Genomic DNA, 21767 nt, shown 5'->3' with positions numbered 1-21767 from the left:
TTGTTGAAATGTTCCTAACTCTCTCTGCCAGAGTCTTGTGGTATACAGGTAACTTGACACAGTTCCTGTTCTTACCTGGTTCAGGTTTAATAATTAAATGGGGTTAGCTATTAAATAATGCACGTTTGTGGAGAAGCCGGTCAGTTTAATACCTGTGAACTTGAAAACACCACTTTGTAATCAGTGCGTGTCTGGGTGGGATCCATGTCGCTGTGGCTTTGCGTGTAGCATAGTCAAGCAGCAGGACGAATTAAATGCTGTTTCTCTGAAAGGTCAGCTTTCCTAAGGCATGGTATGGCTTTCTTTGCTTCCAAACTTCTTTGAAAAAATCTATGAATATTTTAAAGTCTTCGATTCCACTTTATAATTTAAAATTAATAACTTCTTACTACTGTAATTTCATACGTTTCGTACTAACCCCCCTAGGGGGAAAAAAAGTATTTACTTACTTCAAATTTCTTATACTGATTTCACTTGGTCTCATTCCACATTACAATTATGGCTTTCCAGTCCACAAGGTATGGCTTAGAGTTGTGTTTCAAATTCGCAATGGGTTGAGCATTAATAAAGCTACTGTTTTTAATTTAAAAGAAAAAATCTCTTAAGGAAAGTTTGTTAGGCTCTGTGATTAATTTTTTAGATGTTTGTTGTATGTAAGTTCATGAAAGCCTCAAATTGTTATTCTCCTGCCAAGAAGCGGCACCTTTTTTTCCCCTCATTTGCCTGTTCGGCCTAGTTGTCTACTTTGCCACATTAATAGCCAAGGAATTCTAGAGCTGGAATAAGGTGCCTCGGTGAGCTTTCTGTCTTTTGCAAAAATAACCTGAAGCCCTTTGATGAGTGTCTTTTCTTAAAGGCCTTCAGAGAAGGATGTCTTGCAGTCTTTCCAGCACTTTGTGTTTCTGATTGACCATTATCTTCTTTTCTCTCCTTTTTTTTCCATCTGGTGTGAAACGTAGATCTTTTTCTTTAAACTTAGGCTGTTTTGCTATTTGCCTCATATTTTGGAGTACTAATCTATACCTGTATGGATAGAAACGAGTTGTTCTTAGTATCCTTCCTAAATGTTCTGACTGACTGTGTATTACCTGATTGTTTTGTCCTAACAACAGCATCATGTACCAGTGAGCTGCTATCACAGAACTGTTTTTCTTGGAAAGGCTAGGAAGTCTTTGATAATGGATTGGGCCAATGATTTAAATAGTCCAGACACATAAGCTTACATTTATTTAGCAATTTACTAGATGTCTGTGTGATACCCGGACTGTGTGTCAGTCCCTGTACTGGGGACCGAAGATACTGCCCACTCCCCACCCCCCACCCCCCCAAAAAAAGGATGAGATTAAGTGCTTCAGAATAGAGCAAGTCTAGTAGGGAGACCTTTCCGATATATTGGCAGTAATAGTATCATTCATTATTTGGGGTTTATTGCTGTTAATGGGTTTATTTTCCAGTATTATTTTGCAGAGAAGTTGAAAAGTGGCTTCAGATCTATTTGCTTTTTGCCCCACCCCCCAAACCCAGAAGTGCTTCCCTCCAGAGAAAAATCATTCTAAAAAAGCTTGCATATATAAATGAGTTGTAAATTTATGTGGCGAAAACAATATGAGGTTCTATGGAACAAGATTTCTCCTTTTATAGAAAAGAGTGATTAAGTTGGATTTTCCCAGTTCATATTGTTACTGAAGTTTTATGTGACTTATTTTAATTAGTAGAAGACATCTGTTCATTTACAGCAACTAGTGATCACACCTCTCTTTGACACATACCATAGACCCTCAGGGAGAAGGCAATGGCACCCCACTCCAGTACTCTTGCCTGGAAAATGCCATGGATGGAGGAGCCTGGTGGGCTGCAGTCCATGGGGTCGCTAAGAGTCGGACACGACTGAGCGACCTCACTTTTATGCATTGGAGAAGGAAATGGCAACTCACTCCAGTACTCTTGCCTGGAGAATCCCAGGGACGGCAGAGCCTGGTGGGCTGCCATCTATGGGGTGGCACAGAGTCGGACACGACTGAAGCGACTTAGCAGCAGCATAGACCCTCAGATGTGAACACCTAGTAGCATCAGTTCAGTTCAGACCGCACCATGTTGTCTCCTTATGGTCTTGTGTCTTAGAAGATAAAGTTGGTCTTCGTTTAACTCAGCAGGCACAATAAACATTTTCTAGGTATAATAGATGTATCTCAGGAAGCTATCTATGACAGGGTGATTCTGAGGGCCGGTGCTCATTTCTGATTGACAGATCTTACAAATTCTAACACAATAGGGAGTATAGATGTTAGTTAAGAGCAAAGGTTCTGGAGCCACATTACCCAGGTTTTAATCTTGTTATGCTATTAGCCAAGTGACCATGGGCACAGTGTTCAACCTTGCTGCCCCCTTCCTTTTCCTCATGTGTAAAATAGGGATACTACTACTCTTCACCTCATAGATTAAGGAGAATTAAGTGAGCTAACATCTGTAGAAATAAACCATGCCTGGTGTGGAGCGCTGTATGGACACTAGTGAGTGTGTGATGGGTGTCTTGACACTGGTTGATGTTTCTGAATCATAAGATGCCCTTCATAGATCCGGGGGCTGGTTGGCTGACACTGCGTGAGTTGAACGGCGATGTAGCTTTTTCTGGTTTTCCTTAGTCCTACTCCCATCCCCTGCGGCGCCCCAGTTTTTCTGCACTGATGGCTTGTTGTAAACATCTTAGAAAATGGAAGTCTGTGCTCTTTATTGGCATATTGTGCAGTAATCCCGGGAATTCGGCCTGAGCCCCTGGGAGCTAAATCAGAGGTCACGCCCTCCAAAAGCCTCTCTGAGCTGGCCTTCTGGGGCAGGTACTGGGGGCGGAGGTTGGAGAGGTGTTGTCGACCTTGTGGCTCCCCTGGCTCTGGGGAGCCTGAGGGGGCGCCAGGGCAGTGAGTGGTCCACTTGCACGTCTGTGATCATCCACTCCCCTTGCCAACCTCCTCGGTCCTGTATCTGGGATGGCAGACCCGACCTCAGTCCTCAGAAACTACCACAGCCCTGTGCTGGCTCAATTGCTGGTTTTATGGAATTCATTTCTGTGTCTTGGTTCTTCCAGGCGTTATTAGGTCCTCTCAGATACAGGCTAATTTGCCTTGGCAGTATGAGAGAATCTTAACCCTGTTGGGTTCCAGAAGTTCCTTCACTGGGCATTAAAGGCCTTCCAGTCTTTGCATACTACTACTACTACTACTAAGTCGCTTCAGTCGTGTCTGACTCTGTGTGACCCCATAGACAGCAGCCCACCAGGCTCCCCTGTCCCTGAGATTCTCCAGGCAAGAACACTGGAGTGGGTTGCCATTTCCTTCTCCAAGTCTTTGCATAGGACTTCTCATATGCCAGGTTCTTTTCTGAGCAGAAAATAACGGATTTCACTCTCATATATGTGTGGTGTGTACCAATACTATTATTTTTCCCATTTTTACAAAAGGAGAAACTGAGGCAAAGATAGGTTAAGTAATCTGGGCAGAGCCTCCCCGTGGTGACTGTCAGAGCCAGTATTGGATCCAGGCAGTCTGCCTGCAGACTCTGCTCACCAGTGCCCCCTCTTCGTTGCTGGTTCTTAGCCTGCTTGTCCGTTAGACTTATCTGCAGAGCTTGCCAAGAGGGCCGGGGCCAGAGAGAGACATTTTACCTGGCCCTACCGGAGACCCAGTCAAATCTTCCATCTTCTCCCTTTTATAGAAAAAAAGATCACTCTCCCTGTTTTTCTAATCCACTAGGCTCTTTCCTTTTCCCCATTTCATGACGTATAGATAGTAAAGAACTGCCTGCAATGCGGGAGACCTGGGTTGGATCCCTGGGTCAGGAAGATCCCCCGGAGAAGAGAATGGCTACCCACTCCAGTATTTTTGCCTGGAGAATCCCATGGATGGAGGAGCCTGGCAGGGCCACAATCCATGGGGTCACAAAGAGTCGAACACGACTGACTAACACTTAGTAGGGTTTTTAATGGCCTTTTACAATGATGGGCATAGAGCTCTATGGTTTGACTCTATAAAGTAGGGCCCATGGGGACAGGGACATCCTTTCTCCCTGTGTATATCTTGTCCGGTGCCCAGCACAGCGTTACAAGCGTACACAGGACTTGAGTGTTAATCCCTCAGTGGACGCTTCAACGTACTGTTACCACTTCATCACATCACTTTATTAATCACTTTTACCACATCAGGGGAGATCCCGGGATGTATGGGAAGAGTGTGGATAGTTAACTGGGCAGATCTAATTTGTCCAGCTCTAGTATATCAGAGCCTCAGTTTTGTTACCTCTAAAATTGTAAAGGTGGTACTACTAGAAGACTTCTGTAAAGATGAAATGAGATATGTGAAAATATGGACTATGCTCTGTCCTGTAGTGCTATGCTGTGCTTAGTCGCTCAGCTGTGTCTGACTCTTGGCGACCCCATGGACTGTAGCCCGCCAGACTCCTGGGTCCATGGGATTCTCCAGGCAAGAAGACTGGAGTGGGTTGCCATGCCCTCCTCCGGGGGATCTTCCCAACCCAGGGATCGAACCCAGGTCTCCCACATTGCAGGCAGATTCTTTACCATCTGAGCTACTAGGGAAGCCCTGTAGTAGGAAATCAGAAATAAATGCTGAATTACTTCTTTGTAAAGTAAGCACAATTTGAATAGGAAGAATCACTTGAAAATGTGCTGTTCAGCTTTCAGTCAAATGCAAGAAGTCATGAAGTTTTTGGAGCTCAAATAGACCTTCGGGATCAGGGATTGCAGCCCCTTCACGTGAAATACAAGTGAGGAAATGGAAGCGTAAAGAAAGGACTGGACCAGGGGCACACTGTGAGCCCAGATGCCGTCCAAACGCTGTCTTACCACTGTGACTGGCATCACCTCTGCTTCCTAGAGTTTGCACTGTCGCCTCAGTGCACTCTTGTGCATGTTACGGAGCTCTCAGAGCAACTCCCCGGGCCTCCAGCACCTGACCCCAGGGGGAGGCTTTGCCTGTTGGATAAAGTCCTAAACAGGCCACCATGGCTTATGGGGTTAAGGGGGCACAAGGAGAGAGCATGTATTTACCTTGATGTTTGTGAACAAGAAGGAGAAGAGTTAAAAATATGCAAATAGCGAATGGCTGAAAGCCCATGAACCTCTTTCCAGTTCCTCTGTTTTCCAGGAAAATGGGGCTCTTTTATCTTTCATCAGTTCTTGCATGTATAAGGTTGATATTGGAGGGGAATGAAGTTATTCCAACTATGCTTCTAATAGAATGTTGGTATTTTGTTTTTACTCAACATCAAGTTGTAAAAGCTTCAAAACGGCATCATGCTTTGATATAATGTTTAAGCCATTATAAATATCATCTCCTATTGATGCCTTAGAATAGATGTTTTCAGTTCAGTCGCTCAGTTGTGTCCGACTCTGCGACCCCATGAATCGCAGCACGCCAGGCCTCCCTGTCCATCACCAACTCCCGGAGTTCACTCAGACTCTTTCTATTAATGTTGATTATTACAGATTGAAGTAAAAGTGCTTCAGCTCACTGACATATAATATGTCTTGTTAAGTTGGGGCGTAATTGCTAGGGAAGTATCCAGCCTGAAGTGAAGATAGGAAGATAATGAGATGTGTCATTTTCTAGAATCTGAACTCAAATTCTTGACTCCTGTCATCTCCCCCTCCACCTCCTGCAAAAACACATTTGTTGTTGTTGTTGTTGGGATAGTTTTTGGAACAACCAAGGTGAGCACACTGTGGTGTCAAATCATTTACATTTCCTCATCTTTTTCTGTCCTGTTTTGCAGCTTACTACATACGCCAAGAGGTCTTGATTCCCTTAAATGCTTGGGAAAGTTTTTCTTTGTAGGACCCTGAAATTAGCCATGGACAGTGCAGAGAGGAAATGCCTGTGTCTTTTCCAAAAAGTGGGTTTGCTTAGAGAAGATGGTGATAAATGTTTAGCATTCTTAGCAGTGCCGAAACTCATGCAGAAAAACACCTATTTCAGGCCTCTTCAAAGACTTCGGTTGTCTAAAAGCAGAAACATTTGTAGTCTGGACTTTACTTAGGATTTACAATATACTGTATGAGCACTTTACAAATATTTAATGTTTATTTTTTGACATGATAATCGGTATCTTTGTTTCCTGATTCTATATGAAGCTCTGATCCTTTTTTGTCTTTGACTTCTTTTTTAGAAAAGTCCAAATGGGTGGATTTTTAAAAATGTAATGGAAACAATGTGGCTTAGCTTTTAAAATGATTCATTATACAGAGAAAAACCTGAAACTATAAAATGTAAATCTCATGAAAGTTAATCAGATTTGGTTGTGCACAGCCTTCATCAAAACCTGAATTTCATAAGCCTTGAAAACTCTGACGCTTTAAAAATGTTTGAGGAGTTTGCCTTTCCCATCCTCAAACGCACGCATTCTTTCAGACCACTCAGGAAGAAAGTGCTTGGAAGAGCATTGCCGACTCCCCGAGGCACCCCTGACCGGTTTCTGAAACTGAAAGAAACTTCTCAGTTGTGTGTGATAAGCAGAATTCAGAACGTGTCTCTATTTTAGCACATTTGAAATAGAAAGTGATCGTGCTCACAAGAGTGAAATTTGAGTTATGACGTGTTGACGGATCTTCATATTAAGGCACCATAAATGATACTTTCACTTTCCTTATGAAAACAAAGTTGAGTTCCGCTCTGAGTGATTCTCCTAATTGTTATTGTTAAATTCTTTTGCTCTGCTGTCTCTTTTCCTGCTCACACTTAGATAATCTACAAATACTATTTGGATCCTGTGTGTTTCACTTTCTCTTCTTAGCTGAAAGTTTTCGGCAAATCCTTTCCTTTCCAACAAAGTGTTTAACTTTCTGTGCACACGGATTCATGAGTCAGTTAAACATGTTTGATTAATTTATCACAAAGAGTGCCACCTTGAGTAAAAACAATTCTACTCTGTGGAAAGTTCTTTCCTTTTAAGAGAGGGTCCTTATTTCTAAGAGCAGAGCTCTGATTTTAATTAAAGAGCATTTTATGCAGTTTTTTTTTCCTAAAGCTTAAGATTAATTTCTATGGTTACTGGGGATATAAATCTCTAGATTGCCTTAAAACAAAGATTTTTGTTCAGGAGAGAGTTGACAGCTCCCTTTAAGAGAAGCTATTACTTAATTTTACTTTCCTAAGTTTAAACATATAAAAATATTTGTAATGATACCCCAAAGGCATCATAAAAATGTAAAATAATTGTACTCTAAAATATCTAAAATTACAGGAAATAGACCTCATTTTAAAAAATGAACTAGGATTCGTGGTTGGGGAACTGAGGTGTGACATACTTCAAAACCAGATTCTCTTGTCTGGATATTTTTTTTTAACAGTTAAAAAAAAACAACCAAAACTTTTCTATTGCCGGTCATACAGACTTTAAAATATGTTCATTCTATTGGGAAGTATGTCTTTATAGTTTCATTACCTTTAATGTGTATTACTGTATGGATGTCTTAGACCCCCCTTGAGAGACAGACTTCTGTCTCTAGAATTAAGTGGCCTCAGTTGGCTTGTGGATTAACTGTATCACAGTTACTCTTTAGGCTCTTTTTAATGATTATTTTTAAAAGTACATAGCCCAGTTTTCTAAGCAACTTTAAACAAGGGCAGCACAAATAGTTTCCAGTGTTTTACTTATCCAAAGTAGACTTCCTCTTTCAATAGATAATGTTAACTGGTAAATTGTTCCCAGGTTAAAGATTTGTCATATTTTAATAAATATAGTGCAAAATCTATAGTAGGGACACTTAAAGAAAAACCCTTCACCTTTCCAAGTAAATGAATTAATACTTATCTTCCTTCGACTTTAGTATTGTAGTATCCATTCTTTTGGTATTTTCATTTACTAAAAATTTTTAAGAAGGTCTTACATAGTAAAATGTCTTCACTTTATTAAGAAAGGTGAAATTAGACTTATAAAATATTCAGACAAGTTTTGAGAGAAATAGTGTTTCGTATGTAATATAAATGCTGTTGGGACTAGATATGCTTTTAGTATAAAACGTGCCTGATTCAGGAATGCTTTGCATTAAATGAGTTTATATTTTGAGAGCAAAATAAGAGGAAAGGAAACTACTTTCCCTCCCCCACTTTTTTTTACGAGACAAAAAAGTTAAGTTGAATGCAGATATTGAAAGTGCCGTAAGCTGAATGTTTGAGCAATGAAAGTAAACACTGATTATTGCAAATGTACATTTGAACCAATTGCCTTTTATCTTTCAAGCGAAACATTTCCCACAGTTTTTGTGGGCTTTTATTTAAGTTGGGAAAACTTTGGAAGTTTGTGTGAAAGTATAAATAAGTTTGGGAAAGTCATGATGGGAGTTTGATAATAAACATGCAAAAGCAAATTGGGAAACTCTATTAAAGTCAGATGTAACATTTAATAATGTTGTCTCTGAAAACTCATTTTCAGGGAGAAGAATGGTTATTATGTGGCTCTAAGAATAAAGACTGGCTATAATTGAAAATAAGGCCTAAATATGAATTCTTCAATATGTATGAAATTTTAGGTTTTTTTCTTTTTTAAGAACCATACTGATTGTTTGGGAGTCCCCAAAATGTCCCCCTCCAATTATGGGCACCAACACTACGTATGTATTTTTGTTTAAAACACAAAGTGCGTACATACTTGCCAGGAAACTTTAAACTAATTTTTACAAAAGAAGCATTAAATTTTAGTGTATACGGAGATTCCTAATTTTGAAAGGCGGAAAAATATTTTAGTTCTTTTAATTATTGAGATATATCACAATATGCAGTATAAATACAAATAAAATATAAAAACCTTAGTCTAAGATTTGATTACATTAACTTCACAATTGCATATTGGCATTTTATAATATTTTTTAGTTGTTCATACAAATTCTTGGGGAAATTTGTCCATTTTTTAATGTAATGGTACAGTAAGTGTAAAAAGATACCACTTTAGCACCTATTACATATAGACATTTTTGCTTTCCTTTCTTTGATGCACTACTGTATATATCCCTTAAAAGTGTATGTGTTTGGGTGGGGAATGGTTAGTATTACATTTTGATGACAATTTTATTGCTTACAAATTGATATGTGATTTTAACTGAAACTTATTGCTAGGATAAGAATGGAAAATTCTTTCTGCATAGTGTTTCAAATGCTTTACCTAATGACCTGAAAAACTGTTTAAAAGGAATTTAAATTATATATACTTGTTTTACTTTTAAAACTTTCAACTGAGTTCTCAATATAAAACTCAAGTATAGCTTTTAAATATTTAGGTGTCTGAGTATAAAACAGTAAGTAAATCTTAAAAGTAGACTGAAAAGGTATAATTTGATTCTCAAAATCAAGATCTAGATATACAGCTCAGGATCTAACCATTATTTTTCTAGTTATTATTACACACAGATTTTTCTCTAGCAAATGTTGTATTGAGTTGGCCAAAAAATTCATTCAAATTTTTCCATAACATGTTATGGAAAAACCTTAATGAACTTTTTGGCCAGCCCAATGTTAGAAACTTACATATTTTCTGCTATTTTGAACATTTAAGTTTAATAATCAATTTTTATCAGGCTTGTCCCCATTTTATAAAACTTAGCAGTTAGCTAATTTGCTACAGTTCTTTCAAATCCTGAAAACAACTCAATTTTATTTTCTTTTTTTTCAAGCTAAGAGATTGTTAAAATGTTTTGTATCTTATTCCTTGAAAAAATATTTTTGCCTTTTTTTCACTTAAAGTTTTATGTCTTGTTTACTCCAAAGAAGGCCATGATGAGGGAAAAGAATCTATATTTTTAGGAGGACTGGGAGTGATGAAACCAGGCCCTGGGTTTTGCTTGGAATTTGGACATTTGTGTTCTTGCTCGAGGCCGGCACGCTCTGCATTTTACTCCCACTCACTCAGTTGAAAGATGACATTGGAGGCAACATTGTGTATCTTGTTACCAAGACGTCTTTCGCAGAGCTTCATGATAAAATGCACATTGATTCCTTTACTTTTGTTTTTACTAATAAAGGTGGCGGGGGGATGTGTTTTAATAGAGCAAAGCACTTACACTTTGCAGGTTCAAATGTCATCAAGCAGTGTTTTCTGTTGAGTGTAAATTATTGGCATCTATCAAGCAGTATGGAAGTTGAATGTATGTTTTCCCTTTGTACCGCCCACAGTTGATTTCGCTGTTCTCCCTGCTGATGTGAAGCAGAAACTGGACAAGGTAACAGTTTTGATGATGAGATTAGAGGTAGCCAGGCTGACTGTCTCCTGGCTTTTAGAGAACCTTATAAGCTCAGGGCCGCCCCCTCCCCTTGTTTAGATATTACTTGCTCTTTTGAGTTTCAGATTACAGGAGCAATTGATCTGCATGACCTATCTTAAGAACTTTAACGTTGCAGTGGAAACTTAAACCAAATGTATATCCTCAAGAGACAAATCATCTTAAAACCAGGCTGTTGTCATTTTGATATACTGTACTGTTCCTGAGGCACAGTGTGGTAGAGAGCACCACCTAGTGGACGGGACGTGCACTTGCTGCTCTGAGTGCAGAGTTTAGAGAGCGAGTCTGTGTTGACGTGACTCTTGACCTTGGTTTGCAAATAAGTGAGGTTTTATGCTGTTCCCAGCTCGTAATTTCTACCAAGGGCAAGGATCCCAGGAGAATGAGATTGGGAGAAGCTGTGACATGTCGGTTTTATTTGTGGTTTCCCCACACGTGTAGGTGTACGTGCTAATCTTTGCCATCTTCACAAACATAGTCTCTCCTCATAGTTGATATTTTTACGAAATAAAGATCATTTTTTAAAAATGTTACTAGGGCAGCAGTCAGTCTTTGGAGAGTTTGTATTTTGGAGTGTATGTGTTTAACCTTAGTGATAGGAGTCTCCCTTTGGCTGGAACTGGTTGGATAGAATTGGTTCACCTTAGGAGGAAAGGAGTTGCTGCTGATGATCAACTGGCTCCTAAATCATGGCCTGTCTGTTACAGAGAGTGTGTGCCTTCAGAGTGTACTAACACATCTGCAAAATCAGTGTGAGAAAAATCTGTGTTAAAAAAAACCCCACTTTTTAATGCATGATAACCACCTGTTATAGATGCAGCTGTTCCTTCCTTAATGTTTATTTCAGAAGGACAAATTCTTAATAAGATGCCTCACTTGTTCTACAGACACTTGTTGAGTTAGGATCCTTGCCAGACTTCGGGAATCTGAAACAAACACGACATAATTCTTTTAATTCTTTACAACAGAAGAGAGGGAACATATTCCTGAGATGTGGCATGTACTACGATGGGGTATAAATGTGTTTATTTGCTTGGTATTTTCTGCTGTGACTGGAAGAATTTAAAAGACATGTAGAAAGGACTTTTGGAGGAGCGGATAAATAAAACCGATGGCTTTTCTTTTAATGAGCTCGGTGTGTGGGAGGTTTCGAAAGACGCTGGTAACTCTTCCTTGGTTTGGATGTTCAGCTCACATTTTTTAGCTTGAAAAGCCTAAGCTTGGAGACATAGATCACAGGCTGTGGAACCTGTTTTGAAGTAATGGACCTTGGCTTTTCAGCATGCTTGCTGTGTGACCTTGGGCAAGTTACTTAACAGCTCTGTGCTTCAGTTTCTGTTTTCTCATGTGTTAGGAGAATTAAATGAGACCATCTGTGAAGCAGCATAGTCAGCGGTAAACACTGATGATGGCAGTGGTTCGTCTGACGCGGCCGTGCTCAGTCAGTGCTTCTCTCCATCTGGCCTTTGCTCCGTGCTGAGGCAGACAGCGTGTGAGTGCTTACGACAGTACACTCGGTCTCTCCCTCATGCCTGGAGGCCTCACGCCCCTGCCACCCCCCAGCCCCCCGGGTTCCAGTTACCACCGTGCAGACAGACTCTGCTGATGGACGGCCGGCAGCTGCCCCCAGGTGTCCAGCTGAAAGCGCTTTCTTACGCCCAGGAGGTTTACAGAAGTTGTGCCGTCCTGTGTTTGTCTGTTTGTTTGTTGAATTACGTTTTAACCTGAGCTCCAGTGAGCCAAGAGCCTCTGAAGCTCAGAACGGTGGGCAGGAAGTTTTCTTTTGCGTCTGTGGGAAAATTCATTTTCTTAAGGGAACAGATCAGACACGTAGCTTTGGTTAGTGTGTCAAAGGCATCCGTGCCCCCTGAAAGCGAGACCTGTACCTTTGAAATTCACGATTCTTTCTGGAAGCCCACTTATGAAATGAAAGATACTATAACTCCCTCCTATAAAACGTAACTCAAATTGGAATGTTAAAGATAGAGTTAAGATTTTATTTTGAAGAACTCAAATATAGATGGACCATTTTCCCCTTCACCCGTCTTGTCAAGGTTCTGAAGAACAATACGAGCAGGAAACACTAGGAGCTCAGGCTGTGGAGTAGGCGCCCTGGCTTCAGATCCCGCGCCGTCGTCTGCTAACGAAACCCTGAGCCAGTCGGTGAGCCTCCCCCAGTAAAGGGAGCTGCTGATGGTGCCTCCCCTGGAGGGCTGTACCGGGACGGATGGAGTCATCTGGACAAAGCCCATGGGGCTCTTCTTGGCATGTACTAAGTACTATGTAAGGGCTTCCTGGGCTTCCCTGGTAGCTTAGCAGGTAAAGAATCCGCCTGCAATGCAGGAGACACCAGTTCAATTCCTGGGTCGGGAAGATTCCCCTGGAGGAGGGATTAGGCTACCCACTCCAGTTGGAAACAAGCAGAGATTGCACCACCCTTATTGCAAAAAACAAAGAGGAACTAAAGAGCCTCTTGATGAAAGTGAAAGAGGAGAGTGAAAAAGCTGGCTTGAAGCTCAACATTCATAAAACTAAGATCATAGCATCCAGTCTCATCACTTCATGGCAAATAGATGGATAAACTATGGAAACAATGACAGACTTTATTTTCTTGGGCTCCAAAATCACTGCAGGTGGTGACTGCAGCCATGAAATTAAAAGACGCTTGCTCCTTGGAAGAAAAGCTATGACCAACCTAGACAGCATGTTAAAAATCAGAGACATTACTTTGCCGACAAAGGTCTGTCTGTTCAAAGCTATGGTTTTTCCAGTACTCCTGTATGGATGTGAGAGTTGGACCATAAAGAAAGCTGAGTGCCGAAGAACTGATGCTTTTGAACTGTGGTGTTGGAGAAGACTCTTGAAAGTCCCTTGGACAGCAAGGAGATCAAACCAGCCAATCTTAAAGGAAATCAACCCTGAATACTCATTGGAAGGACTGATGCTAAAGCTCCAATACTTTGGCCACCTGATGCAAAGAACTGACTCATTGGAAAAGACCCTGATGCTGGGAAACATTGAAGGGAGGAGGAGAAGGTGATAACAGAGGATGAGATAGTTGGATGGCATCACCGACTCGCTGGACATGAGTTTGAGCAAGCTCCGGGAGTTGGTGATGGACAGGGAAACCTGGCATGCTGCAGTCCATGGGGTCGCAAAGAGTCGGACTTGACTGAGTGACTGAACTGAACTGAACCCATTCGAGTATTCCTGGGCTTCCCTGGCAGCTCAGACAGTAAAGAATCCACCTTCAATGTGGGAGACTGGGTTCGATCCCTTGGTTGGGAAGATCCCCTGGAGGAGGGCATGGTAACCCACCCCATGGACAGAGGACCCTGGTGGGCTACAGCCCATGGGGTCGCAAAGAGTTGGAGACTACTTAGCAACTGAGCACGCACACATGTTTTATTACTTGTCAAGGTCAGAGAGGTTGTAGGTAAATTTTAAGTAGAGGACTGACTTCCCAGTTAGTGTTTGATAGGTGGATGGAAGGGAGGAGGGGGACCCTCCCTCACACTCAAGGCCAGTGTGTCAAGACCTGGTCCAGAGATGTGCAGTTGGAGGCCCCCTCTTCAGCCATGGAGGTGGGCACTGGGGCCGCAGTTAATTTCTTTGACCACAGAGTGGAGAGAAGATGCAAAGGAGAGTGGATGGGATAACGGAGCTGCCTACAACCTCAAGGCGCATCTCATAGATACCGACCTGGCAGGAGTTAGCTCCGTGTGCTTGGCAGGGAAGAGACGCTGATTTCATCAGTGCCTGTTGTCCAGTCTGCACGTGCGGGCCCCAGTGAGGGTGGCAGGGCATTGCTGCTCTCTCCTTGGTAGTTTTCCTGGGGCCTCTTGCAACAAGAAGAGTGCTGCCTCACTGACTGTGAGTCTAGCATCTAAGAAGAAGCATTTTTGCTCTCATTGTGGCTCTTAAAAACTCAAACCAGCCACATCCTCTGATGCACAGCTGAAGAGACAGCACCCGTTCCAGCCCTGGCGGAACGAGCAGTCTTGAACTTAGTGTAGGAGCCTATGTTGGGATCCAGGGTGGGCTTTGTAAATGCCGTGTAGTTTGTGGGTGTGGGTGTGGGTGGGTGTGTATGAGGTTCACTCCCTGCTCAGAAGTTAGGCTGCTGTGAGGTGCACTGGGCAGCAGAGCGCTTGTCCACGGCCAGCACTTTATAGGAGCTGGTTGTGCCTGAGGGAGGGCGGGACTTGTTTCCAAGCTGCTTTTGAGAAAGGCCTTCCAGGTCCCTGCCGCCCTGGGGTTGAACCTGTGTCAGGGGGTCCTTGCCACTCCTCTCTCCACTCTCTGCTCCTAACCTCAGTACCCGTGGGGGCCTCCCATTGCCACCGTGGCAGTTTAAGTTGGGCTCTGCAGCCAGACTCTCTGGGTCCAAATCGTGATAAGTCACAGGCTCACTGTGGGGCCTTTGGCAGTGAAATAACCCCTCTGGGCCTCAGCTTCTTTTCATAGAGGGTAGTAACAGTACCTATCTCATGTGGTCATCAGGAGAGTTAAATAAGTTCACTTCAGTTCAGTTCAGTCGCTCAGTCGTTCAGTTCAGTCGCTCAGTCGTGTGTGACTCTTTGTGACCCCGTGGGCTGCAGCACGCCAGGCTTCCCTGTCCATCACCAACTCCCAGAGTTCACTCAAACTCATGTCCATTGAGTCGGTGATGCCATCCAACCACCTCATCCTCTGTTGTTCCCTTCTCCTCCCACCTTCATTGTTAGATATACATAAAGCTCCTAGAACAGTGCCTGGCATGTAGTAAGCAGTCAGTAAATACTAGCTACTGGTGTTGCCACCACCTGTCCTCCACATGTGCTGGATTTGTGCCAAATCCAGTTCTTTTCTTTGTCTGACTGCATAGCTCTCTGCTCTCCTCAGCACTACAATCTTGTGAATGACCTTAAAGGTCACAGCCCTTTAGCATGGCCCAGATTCCTCCGTCTGCCTTTCCATCTGCCGCCCCGGGACAGCCCCCCGTCCAGGCAGACCTGGCCTCATGGGTAAGACCCAGATAGTGATGAAGGGGAGTCGGGGCGGAGGGAGGTGTGGAACCTAATACACCTGAGCACCTGCTCTGTGCCAGATACAGTGTCAGACTGTCGATGTCTCACTGAAGGCTTGTGTCGCCTTCAGAGTTACTGTCTCAAGTTTACAAATCAGAGGTTAAAGCTCAGAGAAGTTAAATGAGTTCCAGTTGTCAGGGATGGCGCCGGGATCTGAACACAGGTCTGTGTGACTCTGGAGTTCATGCTTTGCACTACCCCGTGGAGAGAGTGTGGAGAGAGAGCAAGATACGTGCCGTCTCCACACACACAGTCTGCACACAGCCTCCAGACCAGCCGGGCTTGGGTTGGGGTCTGAAAAGCAATGCGAAGCCGCGTCGGCCCCGGGTCGGGACTCCCCGTCTGTCCGTCCACCTCCCCTCCTCCCTTCTGCCTCATTACCTCCCTCCTTGATGTGCTTGCCCCGTACCTGCTCTTAACCTGTTCACTGAAAACAAAAGGGAGGTTTCCAAGCCCACGGAAAAGAAAGTAGTGATAAAGAACCAGTACATTCCCGGAGCACCACCCCTACCCCCGCCCAGCCCCCCAGTCTTGTTGTGCACTTCTGAATCAGTTGCAGGTGAGGAGATCTGATTTCACAGGGTAGTTAGCAGATCTCACTGTGTTGCTTTTGTGGATGAAACAGTTTTTTTAATTTTTTAAAATTTTATTGGAGGATAGTTGATTTACAGTGTTGTGTTGTTATTGGTTTATTTATTTTTGGCTGTGCCACACAGCATGTGGGATCTTAGTTCCCTGAGCAGGGATGAGACCTGTGTCACCTGCAGTGGAAGCTCGGAGTCTTAACCGCTGGGCCACCAGGGAAGTCTGAAGGAAACATTTGTTTTAATGGACTGAATATTTGGATTGCAAGGATGTCTGTGGCTCATTGAGCTGGCTGTCCACTGGGCGGGGTCTGTAACTCTGTGCTTCTTTTTCAGCCCAATATTCATTCTATTTTTTAAACTGATAATTTTTAGTTAACAGATGTCTTTAGTGGCAGAATGATCAGAATGACAAATGGCAAGAGGCTAGGGGGGAAATATGAATATAGTAAAGACATAGGTCTTCCTGAAAAAAATAATTGTAGTTGATGGTAAGTCGGTTTGACTCAGTGACTTGAAAGTGAACACCCTCTTGCTGCTGTGCTTTGCGCAGTCTCTCAGTCATGTCCGACTCTTTGTGACGCCATGGACTGTAGCCTGCCAGGCTCCTCTGTCCGTGGGGTTCTCTAGGCAAGAATACTGGAGTGGGTTGTCATACCCTCCTCCAGGGGATCGTCCCGATCCAGGGATTGAACCCATGTCTCTTATGTCTCCTGCGTTGGCAGGTGGGTTCTTTACCACTGAGCCCCCCTGGGAAGCCCAAACACCCTCTTAGGTGGCATTACTAAAAGCCCAAAGGCTGAAAGAGTGTAGGTGAAGGTTCTGCCTGCTCTCCACCTCCTGTTGACACAGAGCGTTGAGTCTATTCTCGGAACCACATTTGATTTTTGAGGCCAATAAATTCCTGCATTCAGAAACTAATAAGTATGACCAGCAGCCACAAGTGCATTTCATGTAAAGAATTCCAGAAGGGATTGAAGACATGTAGCTTACAGAAGTGAGAAGACCCTCCTCACAGGGGCCACACAATAGCTGTACTCGAGCAGAGTGAAGAAGAACTGTGTCCTATGAAGTGGAGTTCAAGGCCTGGAAGACGCAAGGGCTCCCTCCATGCACGTGGAGCAGGGTTATACTCTGAGTGTCAGCGAGCAAACAAGAGGGTCAGATAGGCCGGGAGTGGACCGAGCTTTGGGAATGGAGGGTGTGCTCCAGCGAAGCTGCCTCAGTGCAGTTTGGGGGAGCCAGAAGAATGTATTTGGTGGTGGTGGTGGTTGGTGGTTTAGTCACTAAGTCGTGTCCAACTCTTGTGATCCCATGGACAGAGGAGCCTGGCAGGCTACAGTCCATGGGATTCTCCAGGCAAGAATACTGGCGTGAGTTGCCATTTCCTTCTCCAGGAAGGAAATCTTCCCAACCCAGGAATTGAACCCAGGTCTCCTGCATTGTAGGCAGATTCTTTTTTTTTTTTTTTTTGTAGGCAGATTCTTTACCAACTGAGCTACAAGGGAAGCCCTGAGGTTAAAGTGTGAGCATGGAGACCATGAGATGGAAAGAGAAAGCTGTGGCAGAGGGATTGAAGAGGAAAAGGTTGAGAACAGGATAGGTTTTTGCTCTTTCTTGAGGTTAAGGGTCCTAGACCTGTTTTAAAATGGAATTGCATAGCGTGAGCTTCATGGGTTATTAAGCTCCATGGTGCTGCTCCACTTTTGAAATTGTTTTAAGTTCTTTCATTATGTCATTAACACTAAGAATTAAGATTTTAGGTTTTTAATTTCTGAATTTCCTAAAAGGAGACGGGCTTAATATTAGAAAACAATACCTTTCAGGTTGTTTGGAGATTAGTTGCTAATATCAGAAATTAAACCGCTGAATTCACCTCTGCTGCTGCTAATTTGCTTCTGTTGTGTCCGACTCCATAGACGGCAGCCCACCAGGTCTCCTGTCCTGGGATTCTCCAGGCAAGAACAGTGGAGTGGATTCACCTCAGCTAGTGTTAATTGTCCCTGCCCCTCTGTGTGACCATCCCTGTCGTCTGCTCCTCAGGCCTCTCTCCTCTTTCGTACACAAGACTTCTCTTTCTCTCTTAAAAAACATACTCTGAATTCTGGAAACTGCAAACCAATAAGGTTGGTACTGGTTCTCAGAAAAATTCCAGAATGGGTTATTTAACTACCAGTGAGTTTCCTTAGGGCTTAACCAGTGGGTGGCTCAGCAGTAAAGAATCTGCCGGCAATCAAAATACTCGGGTTCGATCCCTGGGTCGGGAAGATCCCCTGGAGTAGGAAATGGCAACCCACTCCAGTATTCTTGCCGGTACAGTCCCATGGACAGAGGAGCCTGGTGGGCTGCCGTCTGTGGGGTCCTAAAGAGGTAGACATGACTGAGCAACCGCGCACACACCCACACTTGACAGTTTCCTTAGATCAAGAACGGCTTTGTCTTTTTTTTTCTAATAAAGTTCCCAGACTGATGGGGTAGAGTACTTTATATATTCAAACTAACATTTATACTATATACACATATGTGTGTGTGTGTATAATGTATATAACATATATACATGCAGCTAACATTTATAACACTCAGCTAACAGACACTTATAGCAAGCCTCCCACAAGGCATCATACAGAGAAAGTGGAAAGTGAAGTCAGAATGTTGTATTTTAAAACCTCCTTGGGCTTCAGCTAAAGCTGAAACTCCCAATACTTTGGCCACCTGATGCAAAGAACTGACTCATTGGAAAAGACCCTGATGCTGGGAAAGATTGAAGGTGGGAGGAGAAGGGGACAACAGAGGATGAGTTGGTTGGATGGCATCACCGACTCGATAGATATGAGTTTGAGCAAGCTCCGGGAGTTGATGATGGACAGGGAGGCCTGGTGTCCTGCAGTCCATGGGGTCGCAAAGAGTCGGACATGACTGAGCGACTGAACTGAACTGGGCCCAGCACACTTGAGTGGAAGGTTGGTGGATGATAAAGATGTTCCAAGCAGAGAGAATAGTAGTGCCCGAGGCAGAAGTGGAAAGAGGAAGCCGGATTGGGAAAAGCTTCGAGGGTCTGGACTCCCAGGTGGACATGGGTAAACAGGAGGAGAAGCTGGTCCATGGGTGCCCATTCCTCTGGCAGCTGTTCAACCAGTAGAGTGGACAGGCCTGGCTGACCAGTTTAATTTGTGGAGTGAAAAAGAGAGTCAAAATGCTCTGGGGTTTTCTAACTTGGGAATCAGAAGAGAGAGGCTCTTTCTCTTTGCAGGGACAGGGAGGCCATGGTTCTCCCTGTAAGTCACACCCAGTAAGTCAGCATGGCAGGGAGAGAGGGGTTGAGCAAGTGTGGTTGGATGACTCAGGCTTTGGGACACGTGGCTTTTGAGACACCTGTGGGACACGCAGTGGACAGTTGAATTCACCCTCAGGACACAGGAGTGAGGCGGGGGCCAGTGGACAAATTTTCTGTAGATGGTACATTAAAGCTATGGGTAGAAGGAGTGGGTTTAGCAAGTGTGCATCAGGGCTGAGCTTCCTGAAGTTTCAGAGGTTTGCAGAGGTGGGAGGAGGCAAGGAAAGAAGGTGACACAGAGTCATTAGAAGTTTAGGAAGAGATCCTGGCAGGACCGTGCTTTCAGGAAGGGCTTGTGTGAGGACTGGAGAGAGGCTGCCCACGGCAGGCCCTGTGCCCACTGAAGGGTGGCCTCCAGCAGTAGGAATTAGGGAGGGAGGGATGGGAGGAGGCTCAGCTTAGGACTAAACAATTGCTGAAAGGAGACAAAGCGAGAAGGCACAGTTCATACGTGTAATCCCTTAACACCCTCCCTGCTGTGACCCCAAAACCAAAGGAATGCCTGTGGCTGTGCCAGGCTCTTTTGTGGGTGACTGGTCACAGGGAGCTTCCCTAGCACAAGGACTCAGACAGCCCCCACTGTGACTTCAGCAGGGTCATTGCGCTCCAGAGCTGCGGCCCGTTCTGAACCTTCTGCCGTAATTGGTATTGAGGCCCTTTGCAATCATGACTGAAGGGAGTGGATTCGGAATTTAGTTTAGCGGGCCTCCAAATCAGACTTGGGAACATGACCCCTGTGAAAAGTCATGTCAGCTTATCAGTGGTTGGCAAACATTTATACAACAGCAGTTGTTCCGACTGTGCCTTTGGCTGCCTACTTAAACTGAACAGTAAGCTGTGTCCACTGATTGAACTAAAAAAAATAATGATTCTGTGTTACAGGGACCTTTTTACAATATGCCAGAGGCCGTACTGGAGTCTCTTTAATCTTGAATAATGGCTGTTTCTTACAGAGGCACATTATGCAAATGGGTACTCAGTGTTTCATATTCAATCAGGTCTTTGTTGGAAGTGTTGTGAGTGCCAGAAGAGAATTCCTATCATGGGGGTTGTTGGGGGCGGGGAGGGGTGTGCAAGTCCAACCGCTGCTGTGATCTGCTAAAGACACCGGTGACTGCTCCGAACTCCCCCTACTGTGAAAATGCAGTCGTCCTCCATTTTATACCAGAGTTTTTTGTTTTACAGTCTTATCTTGCTCTGGGTAATTCACAAAGCACCCAGGAAGGAGCAGCTAGCAGGTCTGTGCTGTGGGTGAACAAAGCTGGGCCCCCCACCACTGGGGATGGCAGATGGCAGCCATGCCTGGGAGCTGCCTTTGTGTCCAACCTGCCGGGAACGCGGTGTTTTAAAACCCTGGTCTTGTCCAAGTGCACATGTCTGTTTCAAAACAGTGTCATTTCAGCTTCAGCCTGAGCAACACAATTATAACCTTTAATAATCCTTTAATTCCAGATCAGAAGTACAGAACCAGAGAAAATTGTAAAGCCCTTGGGGAAAAAAAGACCAAACTGATGTTTTTGAGAGTTCCTAGTATTTGTATTCCTGCAAGAGTTGTGTTGCCATCTAGTGGATAATGCAAAATATGTAGCCTGCTTACTGTGTTGCTGCTGCTAAGTCGCTTCAGTCGTGTCCGACTCTGTGCGACCCCATAGACGGCAGCCCACCAGGCTCCCCCATCCCTGGGATTCTCCAGGCAAGAATACTGGAGTGGGTTGCCATTTTCTTCCCCAGTGCATGAAAGTGAAAAGTGAAAGTGAAGTCACTCAGTCGTGTCCGACTCAAGGAGCACTAAATCGTTTTTTGAAGAGCTGCTTTGGGTAAGCTTATGCCTGAGCAGCTTGCGTCAGATAGACATGAAAACATTTCAAAACAAGAGGCTGACATCACTGAAAGAGGAGTGCTTGCAAGGGGTTGTTAGCCTGGCCTGAAATGGCAGAGAAGATTTTTGGGAGGTGTACCCCATGAGCAGAGTAGGAGTGAGTCAGGAAGCTGGGATTGGGAGATCGGAGAGGGCCCTGAACCCCTAGAAGTCAGGAGGGACAGGGACACTGGTGGGCCCTCCTTCAGTTCAGTTCAGTCGCTCAGTTGTATCTGACTCTTTGCAACCCTATGGACTGCAGCACGCCAGGCTTCCCTGTCCATCACCGACTCCCGGAGCTTGCTCAAACTCATGTCCATTGAGTCGGTGATGCCCTGGGCTCACAGAATTGGACTTGGTCCTGTGGGGGTCTCAGGGGTCCGTATACACTCTTAGGGAAGGATGTAGGAAGATTTACATTTTTGTTTAAAAATACTTTTCTGTCTGATACAAGGATTATACATACAAATTATAGAAAAGTGCCAAGGTATGAAAAGGTCTTATAAATAGGAAAAAGCACAGTCTCTAAATCTTACCACACAACCATCAATATTTTGATGAGCAGTCTTTTAGATGCCCCTCTCTGTATGGATACAGCTTTAGGTCTGCATTTTACATATTTTACATAAGTACATGCTGA

General features: G+C 44.0%; 1 protein-coding gene across 2 annotated transcripts in view; it reads left to right on the top strand.

Moving 5' to 3' along the window:
- STX18 (syntaxin 18) overlaps nt 1–21767 on the top strand; it is a 118264-nt gene that overhangs the window by 44319 nt on the left and 52178 nt on the right. Inside the window, exon 1 of one of the 2 annotated variants that reach the window (XM_006043828.3) lies at nt 269–292. The exons of the other annotated variant lie outside the window; for it this stretch is intronic. Coding sequence (XP_006043890.2) covers nt 290–292 — 3 coding nt within the window. The 5' untranslated portion in view covers nt 269–289. Of the gene's footprint in view, nt 1–268; nt 293–21767 lie in introns of those variants that run through there. 2 annotated transcript variants of the gene reach the window in all.

The sequence above is a fragment of the Bubalus bubalis genome, chromosome 7 (assembly GCF_019923935.1).
Source record: "Bubalus bubalis isolate 160015118507 breed Murrah chromosome 7, NDDB_SH_1, whole genome shotgun sequence".
Taxonomy (NCBI): domain Eukaryota; kingdom Metazoa; phylum Chordata; class Mammalia; order Artiodactyla; family Bovidae; genus Bubalus; species Bubalus bubalis.
This window is presented reverse-complemented; position numbering and strand designations above follow the sequence as displayed.